General features: G+C 44.5%; 1 protein-coding gene across 1 annotated transcript in view; it reads right to left on the minus strand.

The window, feature by feature from the left end:
* LOC136828449 (uncharacterized) overlaps nucleotides 1-18,877 on the minus strand; it is a 259,461-nt gene that overhangs the window by 158,312 nt on the left and 82,272 nt on the right. Inside the window, 1 exon segment of the mRNA XM_067086519.1 lies at nucleotides 5,078-5,218. Within this exon segment, the coding sequence (XP_066942620.1) occupies nucleotides 5,078-5,218 (141 nt within the window).

The raw sequence follows: 18,877 nt of genomic DNA on the forward strand, positions 1-18,877 counted from the left end.
TCAAAGAAGCTGGTCTTCTCAAACATATTTGACAGATGTGCTGTCTTAGTATATATATATTTTTTTCTTAAGTTATACTGTTTTTATCGGATCAAATTTGTTAATAATTCTTTTTAGCAGAATTTTATATATTTATTTGTTTATTTATTTTAGTTTTCTTTTTTGTTTGTTCTTTTTAATCAAATTTATATGTAGTTCTGTTTAGCAGAATTTTATTTTTAATTTTTATAACATACTATAAAAGTGAAAAGATCACATTCAGTGACCCTGGTACTTGTAATGCCAGATAACCCACAATTAATCAATCAATCATTGACTCAATAGGAGAATGAATATTGAAAATGTAGGTTAGTTATTGGTTAGGCAGGGATTGGTTCAGTGATGTACTGTCTACAGGAATTCCAAGTTAACCTCTGCTGACTGTAAAATTTTGTAGAGACACTTAGGAGCAAATAAATCTAGGTTAAGTAGTGATCATATTATTTACCCCCTAAGATTGCTGAAACAAACCACTGCTCTTGCCCTAAACCTCTCAATTAGCTTAACACTGTTCCTATGAGAAAAACCACAAGAAAAAACCACAACATATTTGGCACCCAACACAGGGCAAATGTATTGAGAGGAGAGAGAGTGATAGGATTTAGCAGTTTTGTGTGGGAGGAGAGTAGCAAAGTACAGTAGTGGGAAAAGGTTGCTGGTAAAATATACAAAGAAAGTTGTAGTGAAAGTAGTGTAGACAAATGGGAAAATTTGTGAATTTGTTGTAAGGTAAGCTACGATAAAGAAAATGAAGGGATTACAGAGAGAGGTGGAGCAGCTAAAGGAGGCCTTAAGAAAGTCGAAAGCAGAAAATGAGCAATTAAGGCAGAAGAATGAGATGCAAATGAGCATGAAGGAAATATGAGAAATTAGTTAAGGAACAGGTGAAGGCATCAGAGAGGAAGAGGGGAAGAGAAATTAGAAGAGTAGATAGAAAGGATGTTTAATGTGAAATTAGGATCTGGAATTAGTAAGGGTGAGGAAATGCAAGAGGTGGCAGGAATGCGACAGACAGAATCGACCCCAGACCAGGAGGAGGATGAAGATAAGAAAAAGATTGTATGATAGGATAAGGGTGCAAAAGATCAACACAGGAAAAGTGTAAAGCAAAGTAAGGCCAAGAAAAGGACAGACATAGTATACAAGATGTAAAAGAGTAGGGACTCACTATATACCCAGTCGAGTACGGATGGCTGTGTGTCAGAAGTGAGTGAGGGAAAAGATGGAGAGATAGGAAATCCCAGTGATGAGGGAGTGTAAGAGGTGCTTAAGAGCACAGTACTCAGGGAAGTATCCAAGATAGGAAAGTACTACATATCAAGCAAAAGGGATATAAATGACTTTTTTTGAGGAGTATGAAAGATACACCATGGAGAAGTTTGGGATAATAAGTGTCATGGTTTCAAGGACTGGGTGAATTTCTGTTATACAGACTGTTCGACATTTATCAAACAATCATTACTGTAGGAGAAGGTGGAGGCATGAAGTTGTGAAAGAGAGAATTATTACTTAGGTGAGAAGAGTGAAAGAGGGAATAAAGTATAAGTGGAAGAATGAGTTTGAGAATGTACAGATAGGAAAGAATGGGTGTGTGTCAATGTATAATCATCAAATTGAAACTTTAGTCAGAAAAAAGCATGGGGATGAAGATATTAAGGATCTTTCCTAGATAGTGACCCCAAGGGTTTTAACCCGGTATGTATCCACCTTTGTGGCATGTTTAGTTCAAGCCCATTGGGGATTATCAGAAAAACATAAACAAAAGACTGTAAATACCATAAAGATAATGACCCCAAGAAATATCAGTCCTAGATAACAACCCCCAAAAACCCTTCGGGGTCACTATCTAGGAAAGATCTGATATTAATGACAATAAGATGTTGATGAAGAAGTTTCTGGCTACCATTACCAGTGGCATAGCAGAGCTTATAAATGCAAAGTGGAAGGAAACGATGAGGTGGAAGAATGAATGATTGAAGTGGAATGATGAGTCAAGAGTTAGTGGAGGATTGTAAGTTTGAAGACAGTAGGAATGAGAAGCAAGCATATGTGGGGAGAGTGCATGGATTGCAAGATGGGAATGAGTGTGGGTCGTACCAAAATGCAGTGGTAGACTATTCTTTGGAGGCTAGGAATGATTTTGTAAGCGGGCTAAATAATTATGGAATGAATTGGGATTGTAGGGATATATATATGAGAAGTAATATGCAATGTAGGAAGAGTAGCATGATGGTGAGAAACATGGATTATAGGAATGTTAGAAGTAAGGTGGGTTATAGGAATGCTAGAAGTAACGGGAGAACCAATAGTAGAACAAAGCAGGATAGAAGTAGAAGTGAGACTTTTGGGCAAAATGTAAGAGGGAGTAGGAATAGGCAAAGGAAATGTTGCTGACATTAAGAAGAGAGTAGTGACAGAGGCTAAATGTAATAGGAGTGGAAGAGAAGGGCATCAAATAGGCGAATGTAGGTGGACATTGGAACCCTATTTTGTGTGGCAAGGTAGGTCATCAAGTGAGGGAATGCAAAGAGGTGGAGACATTCAGGTGTTTTAAATGTAGAAAGTAGGATATGTAGCAAGAAACTGTGAATCGCAAAGGGAAGTAGGTGTATGTGGATATTGTGGTAGACAGGTTATTTTGCCCAGATGTGTGATATGCCTGGGACTAAGTGTGCAATGTGCAGGATAGGAGGTCATGCAGCAGGAGTGTGTCGGAAGTCAAGGATGAATCGAGGTGTGAATGGAGCAAACAGAGAGTAATGTCAGGGAAACAGAATATGAAGGGGGTCCATTGGGATGAACCCTCAGTGTCAATGGTTGAAAGTGTGAATGAATGCAGGCAAGAAAGAGTATAAGACGATATGAGTAAGCCAGAGAATAGTTTGCTAGAAGAGAAACAATTAGTTTTAGTAGACAGACTAGGAAGAAGAAAGAAAAAGGTAGAAAGAGGAAGGATAGTGTAAGCATAGGAGCACATGCTGAAGAATTAGGTGAGACAGACAATGAACTAGATCATACATTCAGTATTTGTATGTATCCCATTAATGAAGAAGACGACCCTGACATAGTAGGCAATGATGATTCAAATAGGATGAATACCATGCAGGCAGCCAGAAGCAAAGTACAGAGCAGACCGAAAAGTGGGCAGGGCTTCCACCTACCTGTTGATAGTTAGCAACCTTGTCTGAAAGTTAAATGACTGTTCCAGCTCACGTTCGCAAGCTAAGTCCTATGTAAAGAACGAAGGTTTGTATTTGTGCAGGAACAAATAGCCATCAGTATTTCATTTAACTTCTTGGGATCTGGATCTGATGTAGCATCTGAAGTATTAAGTGGCTGATAAGTTTTAATAATGGGATCCCAGTTCGGTCTAGATTTCACCCAGACTATTTTTCCAATGGGGGAATTAGGTACACTTGGCAAGAAAAGTGAGGATACAGTTTTTTTAAATCTTCGGACATATATTGCTAAATAATGAGACATCTGGCAACTTTAGAAAGGGGAGGAGCTTCAGTCTTATTGTGTTTGTTTTTTTGCTTGACCTCCTATAACTTTCAATCACATTCTACAGTTCTGAAATCATTGATACTTAAATGCAGTAGTAAGCTTTACAGTATTCGTTCAAGTTGTAATTTGCAGCGACATTTCTGAGCAAAATAAACATTTTTCCACATAACCTATGAAGTAATCTTGCACATATGAATTTATGACACCACAATGAATGGAGTGCTTGCATAATCGGAAACGCGATCTTCCATAATGAAATCAAGAGTTAAATTTGAGCTATGTCCAACAAAAGACTTGGGGAACAATAAAGGAACGAATGCAATGTTATGGTGAGAGAGAGAGAGAGAGAGAGAGAGAGAGAGAGAGAGAGAGAGAGAGAGAGAGAGAGAGAGAGAGAATGTTGTTGTGTAAGCCTAGGCCTTTATGTAGAGCTACTCATTTCAATATTTTTTTCTTTTAGAGATTGAGCGATACTATATTTGTATATATGTTTTAGCAAGAGAGAGAGAGAGAGAGAGAGAGAGAGAGAGAGAGAGAGAGAGAGAGAGAGAGAGAGAGAGAGAGAGAGAGAGAGAGAGTTGCTGTTGTGTAAGCCTAGGCCTACATGTAGAGCTACTCATTCCATTATTTTTTTTTTTTTTAGAGATTGAGCGATACTATATTTGTACAGTGTTTTAGCAATGGAAAGAGAGAGAGAGAGAGAGAGAGAGAGAGAGAGAGAGAGAGAGAGAGAGAGAGAGACTATGGCAACGTTAAGAAACATCCAGTTACTTGTGTTTTGCTGCTGAAGTTATCACGGTACTCCGCACATCATAGAGAACGCTCATGCGGATTTAAATAGATTGGGTCAACCTGCCCTAGCTGTTACAACATTTACTGCCATTAATTCCAGCTGACCTTTAACACCGTTAAATACAAATATGAATCTGTAAAAATTAAAGAAATTATCATTACCTCGTATGATGATGCAATAATGAGCCTGTTCATCACCGAAAACGAGTAAATATTGCCGTTCTGATAAACAGTACTACACCGAGATATCCACACACTATCTTTTAGATCTCTATGAACGAAGTCATCTGAGAAATTCTGATTACTTCGGACATGCATGGTGTTTTTAAGTATCTGAACGTTTTTGTTTTGCAGATTTAACTTATATGATATAATTTGCATTGTATTTTCATATTCTAGAGTAAATTTACCATGATTATGTGTTTTCTGTAAGAAAAAAATTAAAATTCAATGAACGAAATCTAAAGAAAACTGTATCTTCACTTTTCTTGCCGAGTGTACATACTGACTGACATACATCCATCTCAATGACACAATAGTCGGAAGTGCCTATTGACTCACAGGCCTTGGACTTGATAACAGCTAGAACTTAGAAGATTCCATGGATACATGGCAACATTACGTGAGGAAATTAACCAGCATACCCTGAGAGACACTTAATGAAGATAGCTCTACAAGAATAGTCTGGTTCTACTACTTTGCAATATCAATGTCAATGTAAGAAGAAAACAAAACTTACTGTTAATATCTTAGGAACATCCTCTTCACCAGCCATTGCAACCATACCAGGAGAGAGGTCGATTTCTTCATTTTCTTCAATGGCTCTTGAATTCAGAATATCTTCTATGGATACAAGATCACGCTTCAGTTTTTCCACTGCCTGCTTTGTGCATTTTGTATGTTCATTCCCCGACATAAAAAATATATTAGTGACAGTTCTTTTTTAGATATAAAAATCAACTGCAACAGGCAAAATGTACAAGGCTACTGAATGGCTCATAACCTTCATTTAAAGAAGAGCTGTACAGGTATTAACAAAAGCATACTACGGTACAAAGATACACGAATATACTGCATATGCTTAGGGTACATGAGCCTGCATCATATCAGTTTTCGTCAGAAAGGGAAAAAAAATTTCAAATCATCAAGTTAAGGAATAGAAGGGAAAATTCACCACCTCATTGTCTCCCTCAAAATCTGTTATATTAAACATTAATATTTTTCATTTAAAGTTGCCACTCTGCCCTTCTATGCAGAATCAACTCAGTGCTTCCAATTTTGTCATAATGACTGACATTGACTGAAACAGACAGATGGGTCAGTGTAACACTACATTACTCAATTTCCACATACATAAAAGTATTTAAACCTCGATGTAAGCACCACATGCAATAACCAATTTACACAACCAAATGAACACATTGCTCTAATATTAAACAATCGCAAAAAAAGTGTAACTACAATTGACAGCTATCCCTACAAATTCCCAAGTTGGGTGATAGCCCTACAAATTTGGAAATCTGCAAGTACCATTTGGTCTTTAAGAATGGGGCAACTGACCAGAGACTAGCTTAGCCTAGGCTACTAGTATCTATTAGTAGCTCTGTCCACACGTACCTGCAATGGCTGATAATCTATTAGTTTTATAAATTTAATTATCATCATCATTTTGTTATTTTCATTAAATGGGTTATTGAAGTAGGTGTAGGTATTATAAATTTAAGAAATGTAAACAAAGTACGGTGTTAATTATGTTTGGAATGGTGCAACGGTTGTTGCTGTGACGTCATAAGATGTACGGAAGACGTTGGTGAGGAAAATGGCGATTGTTTTAGTCAGGAGCTAGTGGTGGTAACGAAAAGTTGTGAGTGCTCTCATTTGCGTCTTGTTTTGGTCGGTTCGTAAGTCTTTTTGTTTGTTTGGGTCGTGAGCTGGCTTGGGAGAGCAGTGCAACAGGAACACGTGTAAATTGTGTAATTGTTGCATACTGGTCAAGCTGGGTGTTTATTCAAGTGGTAGCAGAGCGTGGTTAGTCAGAAATGAACGGATTTGACAGTAAGCACGTGGGGGTAGAATGGAAGCAGAGAAGAGAATGTCCTTGATTTAAAAGGATACAGGGTGAATATAAAGGATGGAGAGGATAAGCCGAAGATTGACTTGTGGTGTGTGGAGAAGTGAAATTTTCGGGGATAGAGATAAGAATGAGTTTAAAATGAAAAGCTTTAGAAGTGACAGAAGCGATAGATAGGGAAGAACGTGTAAGGGCGACAAAACGCCTCTCCTTTCTTGAGTTTCTCCCTTCAGATGTACATTAATCACGTCATGTATATTACCTGTCTTTATTTCAGATTCTTTGTGTACTTCATCTTATGCATCATTGTATGGCCTTTCTACCAATATGTATATCTACCTTAATATGCCACGCAATGAATATTGTACGTATTTTTATGCTGGTCAGACAACACAAATTCTGTATGGACGCAGCGCGGGGCCTCAGGTCGCCTGCTACCTTTCCGCCCGCTTTTCATTTTATAAACACCTGTCGAGAAAAATAAAGAATCAGTCTCTCTTTTGACATTTCTCTTGAACCTCACATTGGTGACCCCGGGTCAGGGACAGGTAGTGTGGTTTTGGCCCAGCCATTAACTGACTAACGACAGCCACACCCTACTATCAGAAAGCCTTTAGCAGACTAACTATGGCACAAAGTTTAGGCCTCTGATAGCACCTTCCCTGGCAGAAACCATGCCATTAACGGACTAAACACGGCGCACCCAAAAGGGCACGTTTTGGCACTTCGTTCGACCTCTCACACAAATCAGCACCATTTACGGATTCAATATGGTGCATTTTCCCGCATTTTGGTGCGTGAGAAGTAAAGATGTCAGAAGCAGAAACTCAATGCGAACCCGCAACCATCGTCTGTACACCTCTCTCACCAACAAAGCCAGACATAGTCAAACTTCCCCCGTTCTCACAGCAAAACACTGCATCATGGTTCCAGCCCGCAGACACACACTTTTGCATGGCATGCATCTCAGATGCTGCTACCAAATCAGACATAGTCATGACGGCTCTCCCGGAAGAAGTATTCAACAGAATCTCCCCCTGGCTGGACACACAACCGGACAAAGTCATACACGGACTTAAAAAACAAACTGCTGAATCCTTACAACATACCTGTGTCCGAGAGAGCGCAGTGCGCATTCGACCTGTTATCCCAGCCCCTCAGAGATGCATCACCCAGGGAAGCATGGGACCAGCTGAGGGGGTTGACAACACTCCCAGGCCGCAACGAGAATGGGAGGAAAAGGACAATAGACCTAACAAAAAACGGACGGAAGGGTAGCGGGTGACCCGAGGCTCCCCGCTGCGTCCATACAGAATTTGTGCTTTCTGACAAGCATAAAAATACATACATTTGTTACATGGCATATAAAAGGTAGATATACATATCGGCGGAAAGGCCATACAATGATGCATAAGATGAGGTACATAAAGCATCTGAAATAAAGACAAGTAATATACGTGATGTGATTAATGTACATCTGAGGGAAGAAGCACAAGAAAGGAGAGCAGCTCTCTGTCGAAGGCGCTGTAGAGGGTCTCAGCTGGCGAAAACTTGTGGCTGAAGAAGGCCATGGGCTGGGGTGTGCCGTTCACCAGCTGCTCGGGTACTGCACCGCAGGCGATGTTGCTGGCATCCGTTGTCAACCTGAGAGCAGTGGCAGGGTTGTGGTGAGTTAAGGTGGTGGCACTGGAGAGGGCCCTTTTCGTTTGAATGAATGCCTGCTGCTGCGGAGCTTCCCAAGTTAGTGTTTTTGGTTTCCTCTTCAGGATTGACGTCAGGGGGTACATGATGTGGGCGATATCTGGGATGAAGCGCTGGTAGTGGTTTATCTTCCCGAGAAACTCCTGAAGGGCCTTGATGTTTTGTGGTTCCGGGAAATTTTCTATAGCTTTTACTTTAGAGGCCGTGGGGTGCACTCCTGCTGGGAAAATCTTGTGGCCGAGGAAGTCTACTTTTTCTTTCCCAAAATGCACTTGTTGAACCTGACAACTAATCTGCTGTCCTGCAGGTGTTTCATGATGGCGCGGACATGGGACCTGGAGAAAATGAGGACGTCGTCGACGTAACAGATGCAGAAAGGCAGATCTCCCAAGATGGTGTCCATCAGGCACCTGTGTTCCTGAGAACAAGAGCTGCTGGCTATCTACCAGGCTGTGAGGCACTTCAAGTACCTGCTGGAAGGAACTGAATTCACAATCCTAACAGACCACAAACCCTTGGTTCACGCATTTGCAAAGCAGGGGAATGCATGGTCTGCAAGGCAATAGCGGCACCTGACCGCCATCTCCAAATTCGGTTGCACCATCAACTACGTTCCTGGCAAGAAAAACCTGTCAAGAGTAGAAATCACTTCCCTTCACCTCAGCATCGACTACGAAGACCTCGTGAGAGAACAAGCAGCGGACCCAGAGACGGCAGACTACAGGACGACATTGACGGCTCTCAAATGGAAAGCCATGCCTTTAGCAAACTTGGACACAACTCTCCTCTGCGACACCAGCACAGGCCCCCCATGCCCCCTGGTGCCTGCCTCGAGGAGAAAGCAAGTGTTCGACATAGTCCACGGTCTCTCCCATCCATCAGGGCCCACAACAGCGTGCCTCGTGACTGACAAGTTCATCTGGCACGGCATCAACAAGGACGTCTGCCAGTGGGAAAGGAGCTGGATCCTGTGCCAGACGGGCCAAACATACTGTCACACAGAGTCTGGGATCGGCGATTTTCCCCAGCCTCGTCAGCAGTTCGGCCACATCCACATCGACATCGTCGGGCACCTTCAACAGTCGGGGGGAGCCAGATACCCTGTGACGGTCATAGACCACCCCACTCTCTGGCCCAAAGCAACCCCCATGGATGAAGCACCAACGACATCATGTGCAGAGGCCCTCCTCTCCAGTTGGATAAGCTGCTTCGGAGTGCCAGACAGCATCACTATGGACAGGGGCCCTGCCTTCCTGTCAGAGCTCTGGGTCTCCTTGGCACACCTAATGGGTACAACTTAACAGCACAACAGCATACAACCCCGCAGTGAACGGCATGGTCGAGAGGGAGCACCGCTCTCTTAAAGCAGCTCTCGTGGCACGCTGCACCTACGACAGGTGGAAGGAACAGCTACCCTGGGTCCTGCTGGGTCTCAGCACCAAAAGCAAATGGCAACGCCTCCCCTGCTGGGAAAGTCTATGCCCACTCCAACTGCCCCAGTGCCCCCGTGATTAATGTTATTTCATCCAATAATTGCTCCTCTAATTATTGTCTTGGGGGGGGAGGGGGGGGGATATTTGTAAGGGCAACAATTCGCCTCTCCTTTCTTACGTTCCTCCCTTCAGATGTACATTAATCACGCCATGTATATTACCTGTCTTTATTTCAGATTCTTTATGTACCTCAGCTTATGCATTATTGTACGGCCTTTCCACTGATATGTTTATCTACCTTTTATATGACACGTAACGAATATTGTACATATTTTTATGCTTGTCAGAAACACAAATTCTGTATGGACACAGTGGGGGCCTCGGGTCGCCTGCTACCTTTCCATCCGCTTTTTGTTTTACATACCTGTCGAGAATAATAAAGAATCAATCTCTCTTTTGACATTTCTCTCGAACCTCACAAATGTAATAAGGATAAAGAGGGTTCAAAGATATTGTCTAAACTAGATGAAGTATATCTAAAAGATACTCTAATGGAAAATTACAGTAAAGTGAAAAATTATTTTAAAATAGAAAGAGAATCTAGGGAAAAGATGAGGGATAAAAAAGGAAAAAGTTTAAATAGAAGTTAGTAAAATAGATGAAGAATCTTGGGAAGAGGTTGATGCGATTTTAGACAAAGGATGTAAATCGACAGTTTGTGGGGAACTGTGACCAGCACGCATTATCGTGGGATTGAATCAGAAAGAGTTAAAGAGAATGAGTGATATGAAGAAAGAGTCTGATACAGTATTCAATTTCAGGGAGTCATCATACAAGTCGAAAGGAGTAATGGAAATACCAGTGATATTGAGAAACAGAAAGTTTTATTTATAAAGACAGAAATTCTGCAAGGTGATGTACCGTGATTAATTGGTAAGAAAACCATGAGTAAAATGAGCATGACTATAAATTAAAAGAGGATTGTGGTTAAATACAATTCTTAGGGGAAATGGAGGTGAAGTTAAGGGAAGATAAACAGGAGGAAATGGAGGTAAAGTTAAGAGAAGATAAACAGGGGGAAATGGAGGTGAAGTTAAGAGAAGATAAACAGGAGGAAATGGGGGTTAACAGAAAATAAACAGGGGGAAATGGAGGTGAAGTTAAGAGAAGATAAACAGGGTCACCTAAGAATACCAATTCTGAGGAGGAAGGTAAAAGAAGAAGTGTTACTGGAGGGATGGAGAGAAAAGAGTCTAAAGGAAATAAAGGTGCAATTATGAAGTTACATCTATAATTTGGTCATGGAGATAAAATATGGAAGCTAGCGGAAGAAGCACAGTGGAGTGATGGTTTGAGAGCAAAAGAAAAGGGAGAAATTGAAAAATTACTAACAGACTTGATTGCAAGTTGTGAGGTACGGAAAAGACAAAAGAAATCCCGCTACATCAGTAGTGGGATTTTCTTGGAGTAAAATATTTAATGTTGTAGTAGTGGATGTGGGAGATGAGGTATTCTATAAGAGAACCAGAAACTAGAAGATTTACAGGTAATAGAGTGTTAGGACAAAAGGAGTAAACCGAGTATAGATCAGTGGTAGGACAGTGAACTGGGTATCGGTACATACCATGCCAGAAATATCATACGATGTTAGAGAACTAAGTAAAGCTTTTAAAGAAGGAACGACTCAAGATAAGAAAAAGCAGATTAAAACAGTGAGAAAAGCTAAGAACATACTGGTAGAAGTGATAAGTGAGTTAGAAGAAAATATTTATTGGGAAGCCTATGCAGGATGCTTCATTTGGGAATATCAAAGATGGTCATACACAGTTGGGTTATGTGATACCCTTGACAGATGGCAAGGGGAGATGTCCCATATGGTGGATATCCAGGAAATCAAGAAGAGTAGCAAAAAGGGATTTTGACAAAGGAAAAATCTATTTCTGAGGAAGGCCCCGTGTCACCCGGTGAAATTCCATACTAACACGAATTTCTAGGTATAAATTGCTAGATATACCAGAGAAAAAGAGCTTTCAGGAATGCTGGGGTTACTACCCCAGATCAAGCGTCTTCCCTAAGGAAGACGTCGGTATAACCAAGGGTGAGTGAAAGGATCACAACCACAGAGCTACACTCGATAGATATCCCTATGTCAAAACCCCCGGAAGAGAGCGGTGAGCTGTTACAGCTCCCACACACAGGCGTCCGCCAGACCGCGACACCAGCGCCACCTACTTCATTCCAGGCTAGCACCATCCCCAGGCTTGGCATGTGCAAGTAGGGGGGGAGCGGAAGCCACTTGGGAGGGTCACACAGGTGACACGGGGCTTTCTCAGAAATAGATTTTTCCTTTGTCAAAATCCCTTTTCTGAGTCCAGCCCCGTGTCAGCCGGTGAAATAGTGATAGAGAATCATGCCAAGACTGCAAACTACAAGGAAACAAGGTAATCTGAAGAAAAACACAAGCTATGGAAATGGATTTAATGAGGATATCTCTCACATGAAAAAATGAATATTAATACGAAAATACAGTAATACGACCTTAAAAATAGAGTAGAAAGTCAATACACCAAACAACATGGCAGGTAAAATACATCAAAAATACTTAAGACTATAAGGCAAAATACATTCAAAAATACTTAAGATTAAGGAGTAAATATGAACTTATAACTAAACATAAGAGAGACATCTACAACATGAGAAAATATATGGGGTACATGGAGCAAAAGAAAAACAGCCCAGTACCCCTAAGAAAATCCAAAATCACAGCATGTCAAAATACAGTTCCCAAAATATAATAAAAGACAATAATAATATCAATATGAGGAGCAAGGCAGTGAGGCATGATCATCCAGAAGGGCAGGCAGAGAAGTAAATGAGGCAGGCGGGCGGGGGTAGGGGAAAGGATAAAGGGTAATGGGTAATTAAGGTGGGGAAATGACACTCCCCACAGCCACTGTAGAAAATTTCAGGGCTTCGAGTGATTTTAAATAATGGCGTTTAAACACTAGAGGTGATTTCCAACCCGTATATTTGGTTAAGTTCTGAAAAATCCATATTATGAAAGTAATTAGTGGAAGTAGCTACTGCGCGAATATCATGAACCTTAGGAACTGAATCCGGGTTAGCTTGTTTAATGAAATACAGAATTTGTTGCCTTATTGCATTTAACGATAGAGTTCCACCTTTCTCCCTGATAAAAAGAGGACCCGACTTACACTGTGGAGTTCTTAAAAGGTAAGACTTTAAGGTATAGACTGGGCATAAGGACTGGTCCTGTGGAAGGGGCACCACCTTCCAAGGAGACCACCTGTCTTGAGGGTCCTCATTTTTGGCTAAAAATTTATGATCAGGAGAAAGGAGGGCTTCTCCGGACGGGAGGAAACTAACAAAATCATCACCTCTAGAGAGAGCCGACAGCTCTGAAATTCTGGCACCTGAAGCCAAGCTAATCAGAAATAAAGTTTTCCTTAACAGATCCAAATAAGTGCATTGAGAGTTGTCAATCTCGGATGCTAACTTAAGCACATCATTGAGGAACCACATAACAGAATGTGGGCGTGATACGGGTCTCAGACGAGCGCATGCTCTAGGAATAGATGAAAAGTAAGAATCTGTAAGGTCAATTTTAAAACCATATAAGAATACCTTCTTCAGGGCTGACTTAGCTGTGGTAATAGTGGCCGGGGCAAGGCCTTTTCAAACAATGATCTAAAGAAGGTAACTGCTAGGTTAGTAGTCATGGTTTGGGCTTCAGATGTCTTCAAAAAGGAGGCCAATTTCTTAACTGCTGAGTCATATTGTCTGAGAGTAGAATCTCTCTTGTCTGATTCTAAAACAGAGTGTTAACGGGGTCAATGTTTGCTCCCTTTTGAGCTGCGAACTTTATAAAGTCCATAAAACTAGGGCATTCTGAATTCTTGAGGAAGCTGACACAGTCTTGGTTTGTACTGTTTGGGTCAGTTTGGGATTGGGAATCCGAAGACTCCGCAACCCAAGTTCCTGAAGAAGAGGGAACCAATTGCTCTTCGGCCAGTACGGGGCTACCAGGGCTGGTTGACCTTTGAATGACCTGAGTTTGTGCAGTACTTTCAACAGCAAATTTATTGGGGGAAATAGATAAATCTTCTCCCAATTGTTCCAGTCTATGGTCATTGCGTCCGTGGCATACGCCTGAGGATCCAGGTTCAGAGCCACATAACAGGGAAGCTTTAAGTTGCTCTCTGTCGCGAACAGATCCACTTGGAGACCCGGAACCCGGCGGCAAATCCAATTGAATGACTCTCCGTCCAGAGACCACTCCGTCTCCAACGGAGTGGTCCTGGACAAGGAATCCGCCACCACGTTCCGCACCCCCGCTAGGTGGGTGGCTGACAGATGCCAGCTGTGCTTGTTCGCCAGGGAGAAAATAGCTACCATAACCTGGTTCACTCGACCTGATTTGGAGCCGCCCCTGTTGATGCAATGAACTACCACGGCGCTGTCCAACACCAGCCTGATATGAATCCGGCTGGGGGGCGGATTTTCTTTAAGGTTAGAAATACCGCCATAGCTTCCAAGGTGTTTATATGGAACCGTTGAAACATTGTAGACCACGTTCCTTGTACTTTTGTTTTGGCGAATACCCTCCCAGCCGCTTAATGAGGCGTCCGTGTGAACTACCAGCGCCGGAGGGGGAAACTGAAGCAGAACTGTTTTGGACAGGCCGCTGACTGTGGACCAAGGCCTCAGTCTCGCCTTTAAAATCCGGGGAATGGAGGAGACCTTGTCTCTGAGCCTGACATTGGCTCGACTCCGCCACACTCTGTTTATGTCTTAATTTTGCTTTTAAGAGCAGGTCCGTCACTGAGGCAAATTGAAGGGAACCGAGGATTCTTTCTTGGGCCCGGCGGGATGCTGCTTTGTCTTTCAGGAATTTCCTGGTAAGGGAAGCTATCTCCTTCCGCTTGGGAGGCGGGAGGGATAACGTGTGCGAGGACAGATCCCACTGGAGACCCAGCCACTGAAACCGGGACTCCGGAGTCAGGCGGACTTCTCTCTGTTCAGTTGAAAACCTAACGACTCCAGGAAGTTGATGACCGTGGCCGTGGCCTTCCGGCATTCTAGAACTGTTGGAGCCCAAATTATCCAATCGTCTAGGTACGCTGCTAGGGATATCCCTCGGGACCGGAGTTGCTGAATTACCGTGTCCGCCAGTTTTGTAAATATCCTGGGTGCAATATTTAGACCGAAAGGCATGACCCTGAAGGAGTAGGCTTGATTCCCGAGTCTGAAACCCAGGAATGGAGAGAAGCTCCGCGCAACCGGGACGTGATAGTAAGCGTCTGAAATATCGATAGAGGTGGTGACGGCTCCACGCGGAAGTAGAGTCCGTACCTGTGCTACCGTAAGCATGCGAAATTTGTTGCATTTTATGTAATGATTTAGATGCGACAGATCCAGGATCACTCTTTGCTGATCGGAGTCTTTCTTGGGAACAGTGAACAACCTGCCTTGAAACTTGAGGTGCCTTACTTTCTTTATTGCTCGCTTGTTGAGCAATTCCGCCACGTAGTCCTGTAGGACTCTTGAGGGTGGCTGGTAAAACCTGATCAGAGGAGGGGGGTCTTTGGTCCAGCTCCATCCTAGACCTTTGGACACAATGCTGTGTGCCCAAGGGCTGAAGGACCACTGGTCTCTGAACCAGTAAAGGCGACCACCTACCTGACTGTTCTCAGTGGGAGGAAGCGGGTTTGTTTCCTCTACCACGTCCAGGTTTACCTCTTGGGGCGGTGTTGGGCTTGCCTCTGTAAGGGACCCGACCTCTTCCCCCCCTTGCACTCCTATTAAGGCCGTGAAAGAACCCACGGCCTTCATAGGTAGGGTTGTACGCTGGTGAGGCAACGTATGAGGGTGCAGCAAGGGAATGGGCTGGTTGGACCAGCACGTATTATTGGGGATGAGCTTTCGAGGTGGAGGGCTGTTCAACTGCTGAGACCGGGACAGCTTGAACTACCGTCTGATGATGAGGCCTCTTGTGTCTCCTGAACTGCTTACCACCCTCTGGGGGCCGCCAGATTCTGGGGTCTTACGCTTATAAGCTGAGATACCCCAGCGAGAGCGAAGACTCTGGTTAGCTCTAGTAGCCTCCCTGAGCACACTAGCTACCTCTTCTTCTGGGAAGAGGTTAGGGCCCCAGATGGAGCTCTTCATGAGCTTGTTAGGCTCATGACGTATGGTGGCTTCGGCAAAGATGAACTTTCTGCACTCCAGTCGTAGCCATCATGAAATCAAAGAGGTCTGTCTGAAACCCTGCTAACAGGGATTTAGCCAGGACCTGAAAGAAGGGCTCGTCTGCACAGGAGACGGCAGTCGCTTCTGTGAGGCAGACGGAGTTCAAGGACCGGGCCAGCCTAGTCCAGGCCTCAAATTCAGACTTCAGCAGGGCTTCCGGAAGCTTAGGAAGCTGCTCGCTGAATTGGGTTGATGCACAGTAAGCGTCCAGCTTTCCCACAGTAAAAGTGGACGGGCGTCAATCCAGAACTCCTCACCCCTGGGAATACCAGGGATGTGGAGTCTGTCTCCCTTAGTTGAGGCAAGGGGTTGCCGCCAAAGCACGCCGAGCCGTAGCCAGAGCCACTTTGTTTAGGCAAGGAGTCGGCAACTTATCACCCAGGGTGAACATGGTATAGTTGCCCTTGAAAGGTGTAAGTTTCGTGTTATCTGCCTGCCACTCTGTCAGAGTGCGCAGGAGAGCCGACTGAGCTTGGTCCCTAGGGAAGATCACTGTCTCTCTAGGGACCTTGTCTGAGCGTACCCAGGCTTCTTCCGTCAGCCTAACGAAGCCTGGGTAAGGGGGCAGGAGATCGGGAGGAAAGAACTCAAGTTCCTCTAACCGTCTCGTGCCAAGACCTTCAACAGTCAGAGTACCCTCGTGCTGAATAGCACGGAGGGCAAAACGCCAAGGGTTCCCGACGTCAAAAGGAGGGAGATCAGCCGTGTCAGGAATAGCATACTGCGGTTCGACTCCGCCAGGGCGAGCCATTCCCGCCAGTATGTTATCATGGCTGGTAAGTTTCTCGGAGATTTTCGTGAACTTAGACTCAACCTCCGCCGAGAACCTCTCGAACAACGAGTTTGCAAACGCCTCCGGATCAAAGGCAGGCTGGCGATGAGGGCTTGGTTTTGATGCCCTCTTACTCACGCCTTTGCCAGAGGTTCCAGGTTTGCTCCCGGAGGCTACAGGTACGGAGACCTTAGCCTTCGACGGGGGAAAGGCGATGCTTTCCTGGAAGACGAGGACTTAAAGCCCTTCGCCTTCCATGAAGTCTTCAGCTTCAGCTTGGGGACAGCTGATGGAGCCCTGTCACCTAAGGTGGAAGACTTGGCAAAACCTGCAAAAGAAGACACAGAGGAAGATGGGGAGTCAAAAAGGGGGCCGGCCCCCGCAACCTCACTTACCTCGCTACCTACCACCTGGTCCGGCTCCGTGTTCATTGGTTCCAGGTCCAAGTCTAATGCGGTGACATCCTCCGACACCTCCGCGTACAGGATCTCCTCTTGGGGTGGCTGGGTCGCATCCTGGATCTGCTGTATAATAGGGTTAGCCAATTCTTCCGGAACCGCAGCAGCCACCCGGGCGCCGGGGTAAAGCAGGTCCCGCAACTTCGCGTCGAGGACATAAGGCTTCCCCGACGGAACGTTTCTTCCGAACCCAGCCACCCAGGCGCGGAGAGACTCAAGGGAAGTCTTCTTGGAGGACTCGTCCGCCTGTAAGAGAACGGACAATTAGGGTTGAACGGAAAGTAAGCCCGAAAACCATATAAGCACTACACAGATATGAGGAACATAATAAATGAGAAGCTATATCTTACCGACTCGTCCTGGATGCCAGTGCACAGAGCGAAGCAAACCTCACAGCCGTCGGGGTGCCAAACAATTAGGTCATCCAACCAGACCGCACAGCCAGCGTGGGTCCGGCACACCACGTGCCCATATGGTTGCTGGAGAGAAGCGGTGCACCCCGGCTCCTCACAACGAACAGTCTGTAAGTGTAAAAAAGTACATGAACCTACCACTCTAAGTAACCTAAAGCTGGAAGGCCAGGGTATTTCTGCTTACTACCGGAATGCTCCGGTGGAGAGAAAAACAGAGTGGAAGGCAAGATACTCCCAGTCACCGGAATACTCCGGCGGAACGGAAAGTTTGAGACAACAGGGACCCACCACAAGGGCTGCCAGCAAAAAGACGGGCGGAACCCCAGGGTGGAGCACCGACTCAATAAACACATAAGATAGAATGAAGTGGCGGAGTGAAAAGCTCACTCCGCCAGATAATATAAATATATATAATATACAAGTGATGGTAAAATGAGAAAATCAACTCAGGAGACCAGAGGTATCCCTCTCTCTCATTCACTCCCCCTCTCTCGGACCTCCCCGCCAGGGAAACAAAGGTGGGTGAGGTGCCCGTCATGAAAGGCCAAGTATAATATAAGCCGGAGCAGGCATCAACAACCCAACCAAAGCAACCTGACGGAGAGTGGTTAAGATCAAGGAAAGAATGTTCGAAACCCGCTCGATCTTGGAGAGTGGTAAACGAAACATCAAAACAAACACAGCGCTGCCGGGGACTAGTTCTGGGAGGGAGCGAATCTCTCCACCAGAGGGAGTCCCCAACTCGGAGAAAACGCCATCTAGCGTCACCCGCACAAGAAGGGCAAGAGCTGGCCTGAGATGAGGGGGGGAGGGAGGGTGGTGGGGTAGGGAAGAGGAGTAGGTTACGAGAGTGAAAACAGGAGACAAGGGAAAATGATTCACCCGCTTGACTGCAAGCACACGCCACGCCAAGAAACATAATATGAGCTTGGCAGGACAAGCCTACTCCTGAGGGAAGGGATGCGACCAAGAACTCAACGCCCAACTCCTGACTAGGCAAAGCCTAGATGAATACCCGAGCTTAGGCCTAGCCTAGGCTAACGGAAGGAGTAAGGGAAGGGTGGAGGAAGGGATAACAGGGAGAGAAATTCTGTGCCGAGAACCAACCAGGACCGAAAAGGAGGGGGGCAAAAAGGCGAATAGCCTAGAGGAGGCACACCCAATGAACTCTACTCCTTCGAAAAGAAGGGGGAGAACAAAGGGGCTCACTCTGCCACCCCAAAAACGGCCATGGAGGAAACAGCAACAAAACTCCCTCAACCTGATGAACCGCTCCACACCTAACCTATGAGGAGGGCGAGAGGACAAGGAAGCAATACGAGCCTAACATGATAGGCAAGGGAGAAAAACCCACACACGACATAATATAAAAACCATCACAATAACACAATATACATAAGAATAATTTCTATGAATAATGT

The sequence above is a fragment of the Macrobrachium rosenbergii genome, chromosome 42, assembly GCF_040412425.1.
Source record: "Macrobrachium rosenbergii isolate ZJJX-2024 chromosome 42, ASM4041242v1, whole genome shotgun sequence".
Classification (NCBI taxonomy): Eukaryota; Metazoa; Arthropoda; class Malacostraca; order Decapoda; family Palaemonidae; genus Macrobrachium; species Macrobrachium rosenbergii.